General features: G+C 36.0%; 3 protein-coding genes across 4 annotated transcripts in view; 1 reads left to right on the top strand and 2 right to left on the bottom strand.

Moving 5' to 3' along the window:
- LOC105166514 (leucine-rich repeat receptor protein kinase MSP1-like) overlaps positions 1-4,866 on the bottom strand; it is a 6,061-nt gene extending 1,195 nt beyond the window's left edge. The window contains exons 1-3 of the mRNA XM_011085893.2: positions 4,419-4,866; positions 3,369-3,427; positions 2-2,639 (exon numbers count right to left, since the gene is read on the bottom strand). Coding sequence (XP_011084195.2) covers positions 2-2,582 — 2,581 coding nt within the window. The 5' untranslated portion in view covers positions 2,583-2,639; positions 3,369-3,427; positions 4,419-4,866. The remainder of the gene's footprint in view (position 1; positions 2,640-3,368; positions 3,428-4,418) is intronic.
- Positions 7,279-12,984, top strand: LOC105166480 (pheophytinase, chloroplastic). 2 transcript variants are annotated; one of them, XM_011085851.2, is made up of 9 exons: positions 7,279-7,682; positions 8,665-8,757; positions 9,396-9,607; positions 10,829-10,973; positions 11,075-11,147; positions 11,596-11,742; positions 11,831-11,956; positions 12,333-12,438; positions 12,736-12,984. In XM_011085851.2, exons 1-8 carry the CDS (start codon positions 7,405-7,407, stop codon positions 12,423-12,425), a joined length of 1,167 nt encoding a protein of 388 aa, XP_011084153.1. In that variant the 5' UTR covers positions 7,279-7,404; the 3' UTR covers positions 12,426-12,438; positions 12,736-12,984. The 2 variants fall into 2 exon arrangements, with proteins under 2 accessions (XP_011084153.1, XP_011084152.1); XM_011085850.2 differs by having other exon boundaries at positions 12,746-12,984.
- On the bottom strand, positions 14,056-14,687 carry LOC105166515 (kirola-like). The gene is made up of 2 exons (XM_011085894.2): positions 14,475-14,687; positions 14,056-14,338 (listed from the first exon to the last, which is right to left on the bottom strand). Exons 1-2 carry the CDS (start codon positions 14,656-14,658, stop codon positions 14,070-14,072), a joined length of 453 nt encoding a protein of 150 aa, XP_011084196.1. The 5' UTR covers positions 14,659-14,687; the 3' UTR covers positions 14,056-14,069.

Consider the following 16,650-nt stretch of genomic DNA (forward strand, 5'->3'; position numbering starts at 1 on the left):
AAGTTGGTAAATACTAGGCCTTGTATTGTACAGATATTACAGGGAAATGGATCTTGGAAATTGTTTTGTGATAAATCAAGATATGTCAGGGCAGCAAGATTTGAAAGTGATGCTGGTAAGCTTCCGGTGAATATGTTATTGTGGAGGTCTAACACAGAAAGTGATGCTAGTTTGGAGACTGATTCATCAAGTGTACCACAAAATTGGTTATTGCTGACATTCAAAACCAAAAGAGAGCTGGTGCTTTTAAGATCAACCGTGAGACGTCCTGACAGAGAATTCATGCTGACATCTAAATAGGTCAAACTTTTGATGCAGAATAGAGAAGGCGGCAGTGGACCTCTTAAGCAGTTACTTGAAAGGTCAAGCTTAGCTAGACTTGGCAGTGATGGCCAAAAATTATCAGGAATCAATCCTTGTAATTGATTGTGTGAAAGTATGACACCCTGAAGATTCATCATTGAGAACAACTTGGGAACCATCAAACCTGAAAAGGAATTGAATGACAGGTCAAGCAAAGTTAAGTTAGCCAGTGATGCTATCTCCTCAGGAATGCTCCCATTTAGCTTGTTGTTCTGCAGCAGGATTTCTGTCACAACAGTGCAGTGCTTGATTGTATGGGGAATAGGCCCCTCTAGTTCATTGTAGGACAGATCAAGCATGCCATAATGCTGGGTGTACTCAGAGTCTGGTAAAGGAACCTTTTGAAAACCAGAGCATATCTCTTCAGGTATGGGACCATAAAGTTTGTTATCTGAAAGAACCAAGTTGTCGAGCAATTTCAATTTAGATATTGATTTTGGGATTTTACCTGTCAGTCTGTTTGCACCCAGGTCCAGAGATACAAGCTTGGTGCACTCAAAAAGCTCTGATGGTATCTCTCCAGTTAGTTTATTACCATGTAGAGATAGGTTAGTCAGATTTTTAAGCTTTCCAATGCCAGGAGTAATCCTTCCACCAAATAGATTATTGTCCAGTTGCAACCTCTCAAGCGTTAAGATATTGGTCACTGCACCTGATAACGACCCTTCAAGCAAATTATCGTTCAGTGATATTGCCATAAGTGTTTTGGACTCCCAAAGTTGATCAGGAATTTTTCCAGATAGTTTGTTCATCGACAGTTCCAAGGTAATTAGCTGAAGCTCACCAAGGTAGCCTGGTAGTTCACCCGAAATATTGTTTTCAGATAATATCAGATCAGTGAGATTGAGACAATCCTTGAAGATACCATTGAGACTGCCAGAAAAGTTGTTGCGGGATAGGACTAGACTGGCCAATGATGAGGCATTGCATATATCAGAAGACAATTCACCAGAAAGCAAGTTGGCACTGACATCCAGATGGGACAATGAAGGCAGGTTAAGTGGTGGTAAAGTCCCACTAAAGAGGTTCTGTGATAATACGAGAGACTGAACTTGCTTCCAGTTTGAAATCCATGCAGGTACAGGACCTGACAAGCGGTTTGAGTCAAGGAGAAGCGAGTTGATTGACTCTAATCCTGCCAGGCTCTCAGGTAATGGACCATCTAATAAATTGAAAGAGAGATCTATGATCTTTAACTTCTTGCAATTTCCGAGCTGTGACGGTATTGTTCCAGTTAATCCAGAGTTTGGAGCAATGAGATAAACTAGATTTAGCAGCCTCCCAATATTTGAAGGCAGTTCCCCATCAAAGTCATTTTGTGCTAAATTCAAGTAAGTCAAGTTACTTAACATTGAAACTTGTTCCGAAACACTTCCTGTAAACCGGCAACTCTGGAGATCAAGTACCCTGAGGTCTTTCAGATTGCCAATTGCAGCTGGTATAGTCCCAGTAAGTGAATTCCATGCAAGATCAAGAATTTGAAGCATCCTTAGTTTGCCAATTCCGGGAGATAGACGTCCAGTAAATCTGTTCTGTCGAGCAGTGAAGAACAAAAGCTTTCTGAGGTTACCTAAACTAGCAGGAATATTCCCAGAAAGGATGTTGCTGCTGATGTCAAGAGACTGCAACAGCTGTAAGCTTCCAAGTTCTTCAGGAAGATTTCCAGAAAATGAATTTGCACGGAGAGACAGTTCCTTAAGCTCTGTCAGTTGACCAATTGTAGAAGGTAACCTGCCTGAAAAATTATTGTCATCAAGAATAAGTTGTCTCAGATACTTCAGATTAGCTATGCTTGGAGGCAGCCTTCCAGATAACCTGTTGTAACTCAGATCCAGGACCTCCAACTTCTTGAGATTCCAAAACTCTGGAAAAATATGACCAGTAAAGGCACAATGGCTGAGGTTAAGGTGCTTGAGAGATCTAAATGCACCAATAAGCCTGGGAAATGGAAGATTCAAAGGTGACACCGAGCACGATAAATCTATTTGGCTTACTGTTAGACCATCACATCTTATTCCAGTCCAATTGCACGGAGAAGTCTGTGAATGAGACCAACTTGAAATGATATCATCTCTTCTATCAATAAATGAGTCTCTGAAAGCCTTCAGTAATTGCATGTCATCAAATAAAGTATCCGCTTTGGACAAGGGATACACAAAGCAGATGACCATAATGATCAGGATACACGAGCATTTCCATCTTAAAAGTGATGTATTCATCCTGCGAACGATTTAGGAGCACAGTGTTTATTCCCTTAAGTAGAATTGAAGATGATTCTGCAAGGAAAAATGAAGGAATTGAATAAGTCTAAATCCAAATATTGTGTGCATAACAAACAAAAAGCGCGCCAGCTGTAACAGAAATAGGGTGTACATTTGGACTACAAAGTTAATAGCCATGAATTAGTTACCAGTTACCATCATAGGAAACATGGGGATAAACATGGAATCATCTAACAGCAAGAGACAACTAACTTGCAATCATCTGCAAGTACAAATTCAATAATAAACTAATCTTCGTGAAGTCTAGACAATGTTTCAATTAGTAGTATTACACTGGAGATGGATGAAATCGCATGCGAGACAATCACGGGTCCTTTCAATCCAGAGCCTGAAATGATTCTTGTTTGACAAGTTAGAATGAAGTATTTTGCAATTAAATACTGAATTCCACATGCTAAAATATCATTAGATTATCCATGGAAAAATACTGAACTCGGGAATTCATAACTCCTAGTACTGACTGCTATCGATAGAAGATCAATTACACAGGGTATCAGGAAATCAGTCTTCTGATACCATTCAACTGGAGAATTACTATAGAGAATTGAAGATTACACATAGCAATCAGCATTGGGTAATAGAGAAAGTAAAGCTGGTAAAAGTCCATTCTGATCACTAACAATGCAGCTCCATTCAGTTTCATTTAAAGCTGAAGTAAATCAAACAGAAAATCAATAGCTTATTATTTCCTTTGCCACAGTTACAAGGAAAGAAGTAATTTACCTATTGGGCAGATGCAATTTCAGTCTCTGAAGCCAGCACACCTGAAGCTAACTCATTTCCTGCACATCCATACAAATTCTGTCTGAAAAGAAAGTAATTTATACAAAATTACATTTATAACATCCATCCACACAAAAGAGCATGCATGAACTAATGTCCATAACACGCTAACTTCCTAAACTAATGTTACCTATAATGTGAGTTTATGGGGAGAACTAAAAAGAAACTTAAATCTGAAAATAAAAATACACTTCCTCAAAAAACACGGCTTCAGTAGAAGTTAGATCAAAACCAAAATAAAAAATTGATTTCAGGAAAGATGCGTCTGCTAATTAGCATCCATTTATCAAACAGCAACAGTGGAACCTCATCTGAATTCTCGTTCCAAAAATAAGTAAAATTCCAGTTACCTTGAACAAATAGGAAAAAAGAAAGAAGTGAAGATAAGGCTAGAGACTGCAAAAGAGAGATAAATGGAGCTCGAACTAAGCCTTTTAAATCGGAAAAAAATAACACTTAGAGCATATTCAAGAATCTTTTAAACTTTTTGTCTTGTTTGTGAGTGGAGAAGAAACTGAAACTAGGAAAAAGCTGCCAACTTCATATTCTTTAGGCATAGCGCTCGAGAAAGATTCGCAGCTTATCATAAAAAATACCTCCATTCTCTATGCATATATATATATAGATATTACATGCATCTGCTATCAGCCTACAATCTGTATGCATGGGCTAATCCCGCTAACAGTAACATAAAAGAAAGAGAAAGACCTGCTGCTATTAAACACATGAACATCAAAAGAGGTAACATGAAAAAGGCAGCTGATCGAATTTTTATCATTTTTTTTTTCAGACAGATTGAAGGGATCTTGATGAATGATCAGAAAGAGCGTCTCAGATTATTGTATCACTTGTATTTAAAATCAAAAAATAAAAATACAGCAAGGCGGTTGGTAGGTTTCAAAAAGAATCAAACTAAGAAACAGAAATAAATGGAATAGCGGCCATCAAGAGCCGCAACAGCGCAGGTGAAGCTACACGATTAAACGTTACCTTTATGAACCCTCTTGCTGAAACCCGTACACAAACTTCAGAAACTATGCTGCTTTCCCTGATGGCCTTCCTATCTCTTTTGGTTATTTAGACTGCAGCTGAAAGAAAAATTACGCACAACAGAAAGTGAGCATGAATCTTTCACTTTCACAAGCCGCTTTCTACTGTACTGTATACGTGAGGTGGGGTGGGCTGCGGGCATATCTCACTTCCAAATCATTTACTGAGACTGCCAACTCTGAGTAAGGGGATTTGATTCGGGTAGAATGAAGCGATACCCCAGTTTACAGAAAGTACACACAGTTCACACAGTAGTCAGTGGTGGGTGTGTCGTGATGTGGGCAGAAGGGTGGTGTGGGAGGCGTGAGCGAAAGGTGACAGCTAAGGAAATGCTGAGGCTTCCCCATTTCACTCTCACCTTCATAAAGAGAGAGCAGGTGGGCATGCATCCAAAAATTAGAGTACTTGACGGTTGCAGCTAGACATGGGCTTTTTTGTCCTTTGACATGTAAAGTATATGTCATGTTATAATTTAGGTTAAATATATCTACCACCCTCCATATATATGTCATGTCGCAAATATTTTCTAACATTTAGAACTGATCAAGAGGGTTCACCTTACTTAACCGCGTCAATAATTGTGTTAGACTATATTACATTCACGCTACCGATACGTATATCTATGACTAATTTAGGCCCTACTCATATTCAAAGTATTTATTTCCGTTAGCATGGGTTCGAATTTGAATATGGGTCCAGACATGTTCCTAATGTAAAACAATTGAGTTTGGATCAGTTTATTGGAATTAACCATCACATTGTGCTTAGGTTTGAGTATAGCCCATCAATTCACAAGTTGAACGACGTTAACAATATATTTTACTATCACATTATAAGTGAGATTTATTTTGTTAAATAAATATTTTAAAGTAAAAATGATATGAAATTAAATTTTACCTTCTCCAATAATTAAAAGCAATATATTAACTTCATCTGATGCATACTTCTTTAAAAAAAAACTTAATAATTAATTTTAAAAATAAGTATATTATTAAATTAAAGTGTATGTTCTTTTATCAAAAATGTAATAAGTAATCTTATAATTTCAAAAATATTAAGGGATGATCATCTTCCGAACACATAATTATGAAGAAAAGATGTGACTAAGTACAAATTATAAAATTTTAAATGTATGTAACTATTTCATAATGTAAGTAACTGAACTTTTTATTACGACTAATTATAAATGTCGAGCAGGATTGTATAATACTACTTTTAGTTCAATTTTTCTTTCCTCGTGTGTGCATAAAACGACGATGTTTTGAGGCTCGTCGATTGAAGCGCGATTATTTTGATTGTTTTTTTCCTTTATACGATGTCTCTCAGCTACAATGTCCTTTGCTCCAATTATTAGTGTTTCACTGCGTGTATATAACATGAACCTTTTCCTTTTTGCATGACTTATATATATCATATTAAAGATGGCCTTTGTAATTAAGCTTACGGCTATATTCATTTTGAGGAATATGTGTTTGAATTATGATAAATCCTATAAAGCTCGAAATTTAAAATATACGTAATTAATTTTTACTCTTGGTTTCATCTTTTTTTTTTAAAAAAAATAAATAAAAAAGATTCCTCATCGCTACACCCCTAACTATTTAGTTTTTGAATCTCATTCTTACGCCGTTGAGATGTGGCTGAAATATGAAAAAAAAAAAAAGTGCGTATTTTTATCCCGTTTAGTCATCCAGTGTGTTTTACACCTCTGGTACCATAGAATCTCTTCCTTCATTCTCAGTTTCTCGAGGCGCTGCTACATTCTTGGGAGTTCACCTAGATCATCCTCACACACAACACCACTCTGTATCTCAACAATGCAGTCCTTTATTTCATTTATACCCTAACGAACATGGTCAAAACGCTTCTTATCCCACCTTAAGAGACCCACACAATAACTCATAATTTTCTCCCACACCACCTCATTCGGATTGGACACATTTTCTGCATTCCAAGCATCCTTCATTATTTTTACACTCTCTTTCGACCTAAGCCATATTGCTTGAAATGGAACATCTTTTTTCTTTTATCAACAGTAGTTGCCAGGCGATCCATTTGAACAAAACTAGAAAGTGGTTGGAACGGATTAGTGGGAGGTGAAGAACTCGAATATTTGGGTACTGTAACCTCCATTATGAAAAACACACGCTCGATCAAGCCGAACTCTAACAGTATATGGATGGAGGTGCATGTTCCACCAATTTACCCCTTCATACCTAAGGTCTATCAAGTCATTCTAGGGTAAGAGTGGTCTAGTTTTTTCCTATTGTGCAAAAATCTCATTGTAATCACCTATAGACAACCATGGAATAATGGACTCTTGATTGAGCATAACCAACTTCTGCAATGACCCTCTTCTTTTTGCATCATCTGACTCCTCATAGTACCCCATGAATATCTATCGAGCCAATCCAATACCTAGTTATATATCAGCATCAATGTGATTAACCGACAAGACATTAACTATACTGTAATATCCTTCCTCAATAATAACATAAGCCCCCCAAACAGAGTAATGGGTGGGAGGCACATCCATTTCGAACATATCAAATTTATTCTTCAAACACTAAAATGTACCTAGTTAATAGCCATTAATATCTCGTTGAGGGGGCATCCGCTACTGATGCTGGCGTGGAGGCCCATAGGGAGCGGTGGGCCTATTTTATTGTGCCATAAACACACACTAGTACAAATAGTCCGACGTCGGAAATTTAAAGAAATAAGAAGAGGAATTCGTTTTGTCCATTTCCAGACCGGTAATACATCAAAGTAAATTGTATTTAACTCTTAACATAATAATTCAAAAAGAAACTAGAAGAAAATATGAAGCCATGGGATCCTCCAAGTGGCGCCAATTCCACCTCAAACCTTTGTCTTAACTGAGCAGCAGTGAACCAATTCCAATCCTCTCTCTCACAGAGCACGCATGGCGGGTTCTTCTACTTTTTCAGCCATGGCTATTTCCAAAATCGACTTCCCAGTTCTGCTGTCCCAAAAGATTACCCACAAGAATTCACCTTCATTATTATCCTTAAAGCGCAGAGCCCTTTATTGCTCTAAGAGATTCTTAATTCCTCGTAGAATTTCTGGGATCAGAATCTCGAAGCATAATGCTTTTTCTGTATTCAGCTCGCTGGTAGACAACTTCTCAGTTGATGGTGCTGAGGCAAGTGAATGTCCGCCACTTCATGAAATCATAACCAGGTAACACCAGTTTTATGATAATGCAACACTGGTTTACTTTTGTTATATGCCTTTTTGTGTAATTAATATGGGTTAAGAATTTTTCAAGAAAGTATGTAAATGCACATACATGGAGTCTTGGGAAAAAATTGGTTTTCCTTTAAGATTTGCATGATATTGAAGAGATTTGAAATGAAATTTCTGATGGGATTTTCTTGTTTGATGTTTTGCTTATTGATTTTAATTTCAAATTGGTTTCTTTGCTACTGATTCCAGTTTAAATATCTGGAACTGATGATGTTTCCTATTTGAATTCTTTGGATAGTGAGGTTTTGCATTTTTAGTTTCCGCTTTAAGACAGTTCTGTCTGAGCATTTTACTCTATTGATGAGCTAGCAACAAAAAATTGGGCAAGATGTCTGGACAAAGTTGTAAAAAGATTCAGCAATATGGATTTAAGTTTGATCTTAGAGAAGTTGTGAAAGAATTCTGCTGTTTATGGTTTTTTTGGTTAGTTTTTCTCTGTATCCAACTTCACATGGTAAAGGAGATATTGTAGTGGAAAGTTGTCTCTTTTGCAATTCTTTTCAGAAGATACTCTCCCGCATTGTAGTTCCTGCACTTGTGCGTTATTGGTAAAGTATAAGGTCATGATAATCTTGATAGATGGTCACTGACAGTCCCTTAGAAGTGTCTAACTTTTCGATTCTTGTGGGTACAATTTACAGTGTTGTAACTTGCTACCTACTTATAGCTAACAAGATAAATAAGCTACTCACCAACTTTCATAAAACGTGACCCAAGAAAAGTATATCAATTTGATATTCTTCTCTTGCAATATTTTTGTGTCAAATTTGCTTCTATAAATGCTGGTTTCCTCGGTGGTGCTTCCTGGTTGATAGTATCTCTCATCCTGCTACCTGTTTAAGAAAGTAAAGACTTTTTGTGAAAGCATTTTCAGCAACTTTTAGATGTTCATTTGTATCCTGTCTGTTGTTTGCAGTACATGGAAATGGAGAGGTTATTCTATCCGCTACCAGTATTCTGGAACCGGTGGGCCTGCTTTGGTTTTGGTTCATGGTTTCGGAGCAAACAGGTCTACATTGCTTCAATTTCGATTCTCCTCAACTATATAATATAGGTATCTATCAGATAATAGCAGAATACATTTGTATTTATCTCGAATCATTTGTCATTTTTATCATTACTGCTCAAAGATAAAATGCGATAAGATATCTAGCACGATAATGAAATAAATAAAATACCTGCAGTGTGAAATAGAAATAGAAATAGAAGCATTTAGCACAAGTTAACTTTACGATTCAGATTAAACTTAAAAAGTTACAAGTTTAGATGAGATTAGTTCATTTTCCAATTTCTTGGAAGAGGAATTAAGAAGCAACTTCTTTGTCTCATTCTGGTTTTTTAATATAATTTTAGACAAATGACCAGTGTTCTTTGCTACATTCCTTTTTACTTTTGTTTATCTCTTCTAGTGGAGGTATGCTATCTGGACTTGCATCTGTAATGCACAATAAATATTATATATGTCTTGATTTATTTTGCACATGCATTCATTGTAGATTGGTCCTTCACTTTAAGCATAAGAACAGAGACGTCTTGACATATAAACTATTGTGGATTCACATGATCTAACTTGATTATTGTGGTATAAATATTCCAATTTGATTTTATTTGGAGAAACTTCTATCTTTCGCATTCTCTTGTAATCAGTGACCACTGGAGGAAGAATTTGCCAGTTCTTGCACTGTCACACAGGGTGTATGCAATTGATCTTATTGGTTATGGTTATTCAGACAAACCGAATCCAAGAGAACTTCAAGTCAAGTCCTTTTATACTTTTGAGACATGGGCTAGCCAGCTAAATGACTTCTGTATGGAGATTGTTAGGGATGAAGCCTTCTTTATCTGCAACTCAATTGGAGGTTACCCCCTTCACTATTTTCTTTAATCAATAGACTATTTTTTACTTGAGATTTGTGAATAAGTTCCGTCTACCACTTTGTATTGAACTAGTGAATTATTCTCTTCTTTCTAAAACGATTCATTTATCTTTACCATAGGAAGGTATATATGAAGCCTTGCATGAATTATAATCCGCTCCCTTTGCTGTCATTTAACCATTTTAGGTCATACTTGATTAGAGTTATAAACCAATAAAATGTATGTTTCCATTGTGTAACGGAAGGACTGTACCACATACCTACTAGTTAAGCAAGTGTTACATGAGAAGCTTGATATCTATTTTTCAATAAATATACACAGATCATCGTAGCATAATCACCAAACAAAATAAAATGGTATCCCAGGAATAGACTGAACATGAACAAGTCAACAGGTAATGAACTGTGTCTAGAGTTGTCTCAAGTTGGATGACAAGGGATGACCAAGTCGACATTGCCAAGAAAAAATGGAGTGCGAAAGGGCATAATTACCACTAGTGTATCTGGCTTGTTGATGATAATTGAGGCCACCATACTCGTGTAAGCTACCAATCATGGTCCTTGTCTATAAAAATCCTGAAACACACCATAAGAAGGGAAGAAAGTTGTTAAATAGTTCATACATTTAGTAAGCTGAATAATGGACAATAGATTAACAAGATAGCGAGAATCAAAAAGAAAATCAATCATCAAAAGGTAAAGAATCATTAGGGTTACGAATACGAAACTTAGAGATCAAAGATAGAAGCAGCGAATGACAAAGAAGAAAAAGGGGATCAGATACCAGTGATTTGGGTGGTGCCACCCCAAGCTAACATTGAAGACTCACAAAATGAAAAAGCACCTGAGATGGAAAGATGACTGTTTTGTTGGCAGCATGATGATGTTGAAGGTTTATATAGGCCTTGTAGCTTTATGTGATTAGATGAAATTGGTGTAGATAGCTTGGCTTGGCAGAAAGACACTTTCTTGCCAGGTGATTGCAGTGATGTCGTCCAGTGACGAGTAATTTGACCATGTCTTTCTGCAAACTTAGAAGGAGGCTTCTGTGGTTATGAAAGAGGGAGGGGATAACTTGGAAATGTAGGAGGCTTTTGTGGTTACCCAGAGATAACATAAGTGTAACTAGTCCTGCTATTAAAGAGTTAGACGAACTAGTAGTAACAATCATTATGTGCCTTAAGTATCTATTTCCAAATGCAGGACTTGTAGGCCTCCAGGCAGCAGTTATGGATCCTGCAATCTGCAAGGGCATTATTCTCTTGAACATTTCCCTCCGTATGTTGCACATAAAGAAACAACCTTGGTATGGGAGGCCTCTAATAAAATCATTTCAGAGTTTGCTAAGGTGAAGTAGGTTTGATATACTTCTTCATTTTTCAATTTGGGCTTCACTAAATACTTCAATATGGCTATTTGGTAATTCTTTACACGTTACCTTTCCTGCAGAAACACAGCTCTCGGAAAATTCTTTTTCAGAACTGTTGCAACACCAGAGTCAGTAAGGAACATTCTTTGTCAGGTACCAGCAAAAGTATTTTAATAAGCTTAAGCTAAAATGAAGAATGAAATGTTCAAATTCGTAAAGATTTTCACTTGTTTGCTACCTGTAGATAATATTCTCTGTCGACAAATCTACACAAACTAAAAAGCAGTTGTTTAACCATTTTCTGCAATGCGAATCTGCGTTGTTTTAGTTTGTTCATGGTTGAAGTTATTTGGTGATTGGTCTTATCCTAACTTCATATACCTAATGTTGTTCCTTGTCTTCATTCCTCTGCTAATAGGAACACCGTTTCTTTGTTTTCCTCTTCTGGCTTGAGGCATAAACATGTTAGGAAAATATATAATGATTAAATCAGCACAAACTCATGAATTTATTCCAAGTGCATTGTAGATTATGCGTCTGGACAAATTTCTCCAGTCATGCCACAGTATAATTACTGATTCTCCTTTTGAATGCATTTCAGTGTTACTACGACACATCCCAGGTGACAGATGAACTAGTAAAGATAATTCTTGAGCCTGGGCTTGATCCTGGTGCTGCTGATGTGTTTCTTGAATTCATTTGCTACTCAGCAGGGCCTCTCCCGGAGGAATTACTTCCTCAAGTGAAGGTCATATTTATATACATATTTTCTCACTCGAGGTTTTTCCTTAAACTAAGTACAATAGTCTGTTGTTTTTGCTACTTCCTTCTTCTAGTGCCCTGTATTAGTGGCTTGGGGTGACAAGGATCCTTGGGAACCAATCGAACTTGGGAAAGCCTATGCACAATTCGACACCGTGGAAGATTTTGTCGTGCTGCCTAATGTCGGCCACTGCCCTCAGGTCTCAATCTCTCTTATGTGTGTGTAAAGACCATGTCAAAGTAGTTTATCATACAGACCAAGTGGGATTCAACCACAAGACCTTTATTATGTGAAAGGTCGTGGCCTCTACTTTACCATTGAGGCAGAGCCCTCACTGGGCATGTCAAAGTACTTTATCATACGTTATTTCATCATCTACCGGAATTTCCATAAAACTCCGCCAAACATTTTATCTCCTTTTTCTCCAATAAACCGCACTTCAAAAGAAAACCTAAGTTTCAACTCTTACGATGCATTTGATTTTTCTTCCCATTGAGCTGTCTTCAAGGGATTTTAAACTCTCTCCTGGGAAAATTACATGATATCTAATCTGGCTAAAATTGTTTCATGTGAAGGACGAGGCGCCTCATCTCGTAAATCCAGTAATCACTTCTTTCGTGGCTCGACATGCACCAGCAACTGCTGCTCCGTCTCCTGCAGCTTCCTGAGTGCTCGTAGCTGGTAAAGCCTGCTAATTGGCATCCTATGTTCAATTTAGTTCTACCTGTAGTGATCATCGGAACGGTGTTCCTGCATTGATTTTGCTACTTCCAAGATTCTGTCACTCAAAGTCTAAATCATTCCCTTAAATGGCTTATCAATTTTCATGAAAAATTGAACTCTCTCATTCATGTCATCCCTGCAAATAAGTGTTTTACATCTTTCTATTATCCTCTTGTATAACCCCCACTCGTTCCACCAATATTTTGGCTTTCAAGTTCAGTAAATTCATTATTTTTTATTTCTAATACTGGAAAGTTGAGACCAGGAGCTGAAGAGAAGAAGGCACGAAGCAAGAAGCTTAATGGCGATGAGGAATTTGTACAACTTGTTGAGAATGGGGCAGCAAACAACTAATCGAGCCAGTCACTGTTTTCATGAACTTGCACTCAACTTCATTGGGAGCTCTTTATTGAGTCTATTTGTAATGATTAATGAAGATCGACTATCAATAGTTTGTACAAAGCTCCTAATTTTGCCCACACCAAAATTGTTTTGTGATTGAAATATCTTTCAAATTAGGATTACACACACACACATATATATATATATATATATATAATTTATTGGGTTTAATTCAAAAATTAAATCCATAAGATGGCCTTCATTGAATTAATCCAATTAATCTCAAAAGTTCAATTAAAATTAACTTGATCTCATCAAATAAATTCTAACTTATAGTATAATTAATTAATCCCGTTAAATATACATGAGTCCAACCCGATTTATTTAATCTCATTTAAAAGAAAGAGCTTCTCTTTTTCGATAGGACAACATCTTTATTATTCTCCAAATTAAATAATTAACGCATACCGTAATTAGAATTAAAGTTATTTCTTTTATAAAATATTTATCACTTAGGTATAAACACTATACTCCTATATCATGTAGTATAAACAATTTGAACTATTTAGAAAAAAAAAAAAAGTTAATTATCAACATTGAGTTTGATTGTGTATATATGTTCCTTGACAGCAACTTAACCAAGAACAAGACATGAATTCATCATCTGAGCATAATCGTTCTTCACAATATGAAACAATTTTTAATATAATTATCACTAAATATATATAATAAATTGTAGTACAGGAAGAAGAGGCACTTTAAACCCCAATTTACATAATAATCTACACATCCATTTTTATTTATGCAAAACTACAACTAGGTATTTGGTGCCATAGTTTTTAATAAAAAACAAATACTTAGTGATATATAACGTCACATTATCAATAATTACAAACAACTTTAATACCACAAATATATATATATATATGTATATTTATCTTAATCTTAATAGCGGTAAGAATACTTTTTTTTAGTTGTCGTTGATGCTCGTCATAGACACAAGTATAGCGACAAAGGTATTGTTAGCACATATGATGGTATCCCGAAAGGACCATTTGTACTATCATTAGATTGTCGCGATATATGTATATTATCTTATGACAACGTAAAATAGTTCTTGCCACTATTAAAATGTAACTGGATCCATTATAATATACAAACACAAATTATTATTATTATTATTATTTTCATGTGTTATTATGATAATTTTAGTATTGCCACGTACTCTCTTACTTATAGTATTAACTTTAGTTTTTAAGATGATGAGTCTCGACATCTTTTGTGACCTTGATTAAAAGAGAGAGGAACGAGACTGGATCTTCGACATCCTCGTGTAATTTCTCGTACTCTAGAACCCATGTCACCAAGTGGATTTCGCCCTTTGTGTCCACATGTATTCCTATTTTAAAGCTCTTAAAGTAGTCCATCAGATGTCCTTCAATGACTTTCAATGTTATTGACCTTTGTTCGTCGTCTATGGCTTCAACTATCTCCTTTGCGATTTTCTGTTCCCCATCTGTATTTTCACAGGACTCATAAGTTAATCAAGAAACTTCTACAGCAACATGCATATGGCAATATGGTAATTTACACTGTCAAAATTCAAAAGTAAGTGACCATACGTATATAGAAAATATGTTTGGTATACTCACCATGAGTGTAGCTCCAGCAGATAATAGATCCTATAGTTCCCCAATTTCCTTGATGAAGATCGCACCCTTGTACTATATTAGGGCTCATGCTTGACACATTGTGTGGAGTGTCCCTATATACTTTATGAAACAAGTCTCCTGATTTTATCTGAACATCTGCAGTTAATTTGCCCGACAAGCCCATTTTTTATTTTTGGTTTGTAATGTAAGAAACAACGGTTGATATAATAGAAAGACTTATGTAAGAACTATGTAGTTATCTCGAAAAATGACTTGAGGTTTGGTTCTTATTTATAGTTGAGGCATAGCAATGCATATTTTATTATTGTACGTAGAACTTTTGTGGTTTATGCTTATTATGTTTCCTTGGCCCATCATTTGATGGGCACAATACACTATGCAATCAATATGACTTTAAGAACATGACAGCTATAGTTAGTCAATTATGTAAAATAATTAGCTCAATGATATTAATTATAGTTATGACTTCGAACAACATAAAGTACAGTAGGATGCTTCCCTCTCCAATAATAACTGATCTTGCTCCAAAGATGCGACCACGACTGGTAGATCGAACTCGGCCACGTACCCTCCCAAAATCGAGTGATTGGGTCCTGAGGATTAAAACACAAATGTGAGGCTCGTCGGGTTCGTTCCCGACAACGACCCTTTGACGCTCAAATTAGAGTTGATAGAGAATAAAATATGCGAACTGGAGATGTTAGGTCGAAAATATTAAGTAGCAATCACCTCAATAAGTAATGTGTCGAAGTATTTATAAACCCATGTGGATATTGTTGCTTGGGCCACGTATCTCCATCAGGATGATAGGCGTCTTTAATCTGATGGCCCTCTTTAAGTCGGGTCTTCGGCTATAAACGGGTCTATCCGGCCCGCCTTCACTAAGACGCGGATTCTGAACTAGCAAATAACGAAAATACCCTTTATTAAGGGGATTTTCGATATTTTACCCAAAAATCGGGGTTTTCCCCATCAATAACATAGGATTAGCGCTACAATAATTTTAATGCCTGGATTTTAAATCCATTTACATTGACATGCAGTATACGTAATCTCTTTGAGTCGGGTCTTCGGCTATAAACGGGTCTATCCGACCCGCCTTCACTAAGACGCAGATCCTGAGCTAGCAAATACCAGAAATACCCTTCATTAAGGACATTTCGATATTTTACCCAAAAATCGGGGTTTTCCCCATGAATAACATAGGATTAGCGCTACAATAATTTTAATGCCTGGATTTTAAATTCATTTACATTGACATGCAGTATACATAATCACTTTGCAAGATAATATTATCAGATGTACAAGATTCTTCTGGGATTTCACGAAATCAATAGAGATGATTTTATTGAAGTTCAACTGCGTTGTAATATTATGTCTCCCACGTATGTGTCTAGACATACCACTATACATGCTCTATTCCATGTTGCCAAGATTTGATTTGCTATCACGAGATGTCATATTAAAGGCACGTGCTTAAGCCAACGAATAATATCCTCTAATAAAACCCACTGCCTTTCTATTTCTTTTCTAACTTCCCAGAAAATTCCCTAATGATAGTTTGAAATGAAAAACATTTCACAATAGACGACAGATTCAAAGTTAATTTTGTGAATTTTTTTAATAGTAATCAAAGTAAATAACCTAAATAATCATATAAAAGCTCGATTTATATTATATTTACGCAAAATATTTATCATATTTGTTGACATTAAAACTCTGGATATAGCTCCAGCAAATAACAGATCCCAAATTTCCCCGATGACGATCTAGCCTTATGCTACATCAATGCTCGTCTATGATTTTTCATAAGATCATTAAGTGGTATAACTCCAAAGATCAAAATTTGCATTAAATTACATAGAAAAAATATTTCCTCCACCGTAGGGCAAATGAAATAAATCCAAGTAACTCAACCAACATCTATTAAAAGTTTGACTTCTGCCCCATATATATATATATGTACTATAACATGAATTGTAGAAAGATTATATTGTGATGATATCTCGTAGTTGATTTATTCTAAGATCTGTAATAAATTGCCTACGCAAATCGTTTCTTCCACAATCGGGAAAATTAAATAAAGGGACTACTTGAATAATGAAAAGAAATTGACTTAGTTGTCCAATATATATATTTGGAGTTGAGTTGAGTA

This window comes from Sesamum indicum, linkage group LG7 (genome assembly GCF_000512975.1).
Source record: "Sesamum indicum cultivar Zhongzhi No. 13 linkage group LG7, S_indicum_v1.0, whole genome shotgun sequence".
Lineage (NCBI taxonomy): Eukaryota > Viridiplantae > Streptophyta > Magnoliopsida > Lamiales > Pedaliaceae > Sesamum > Sesamum indicum.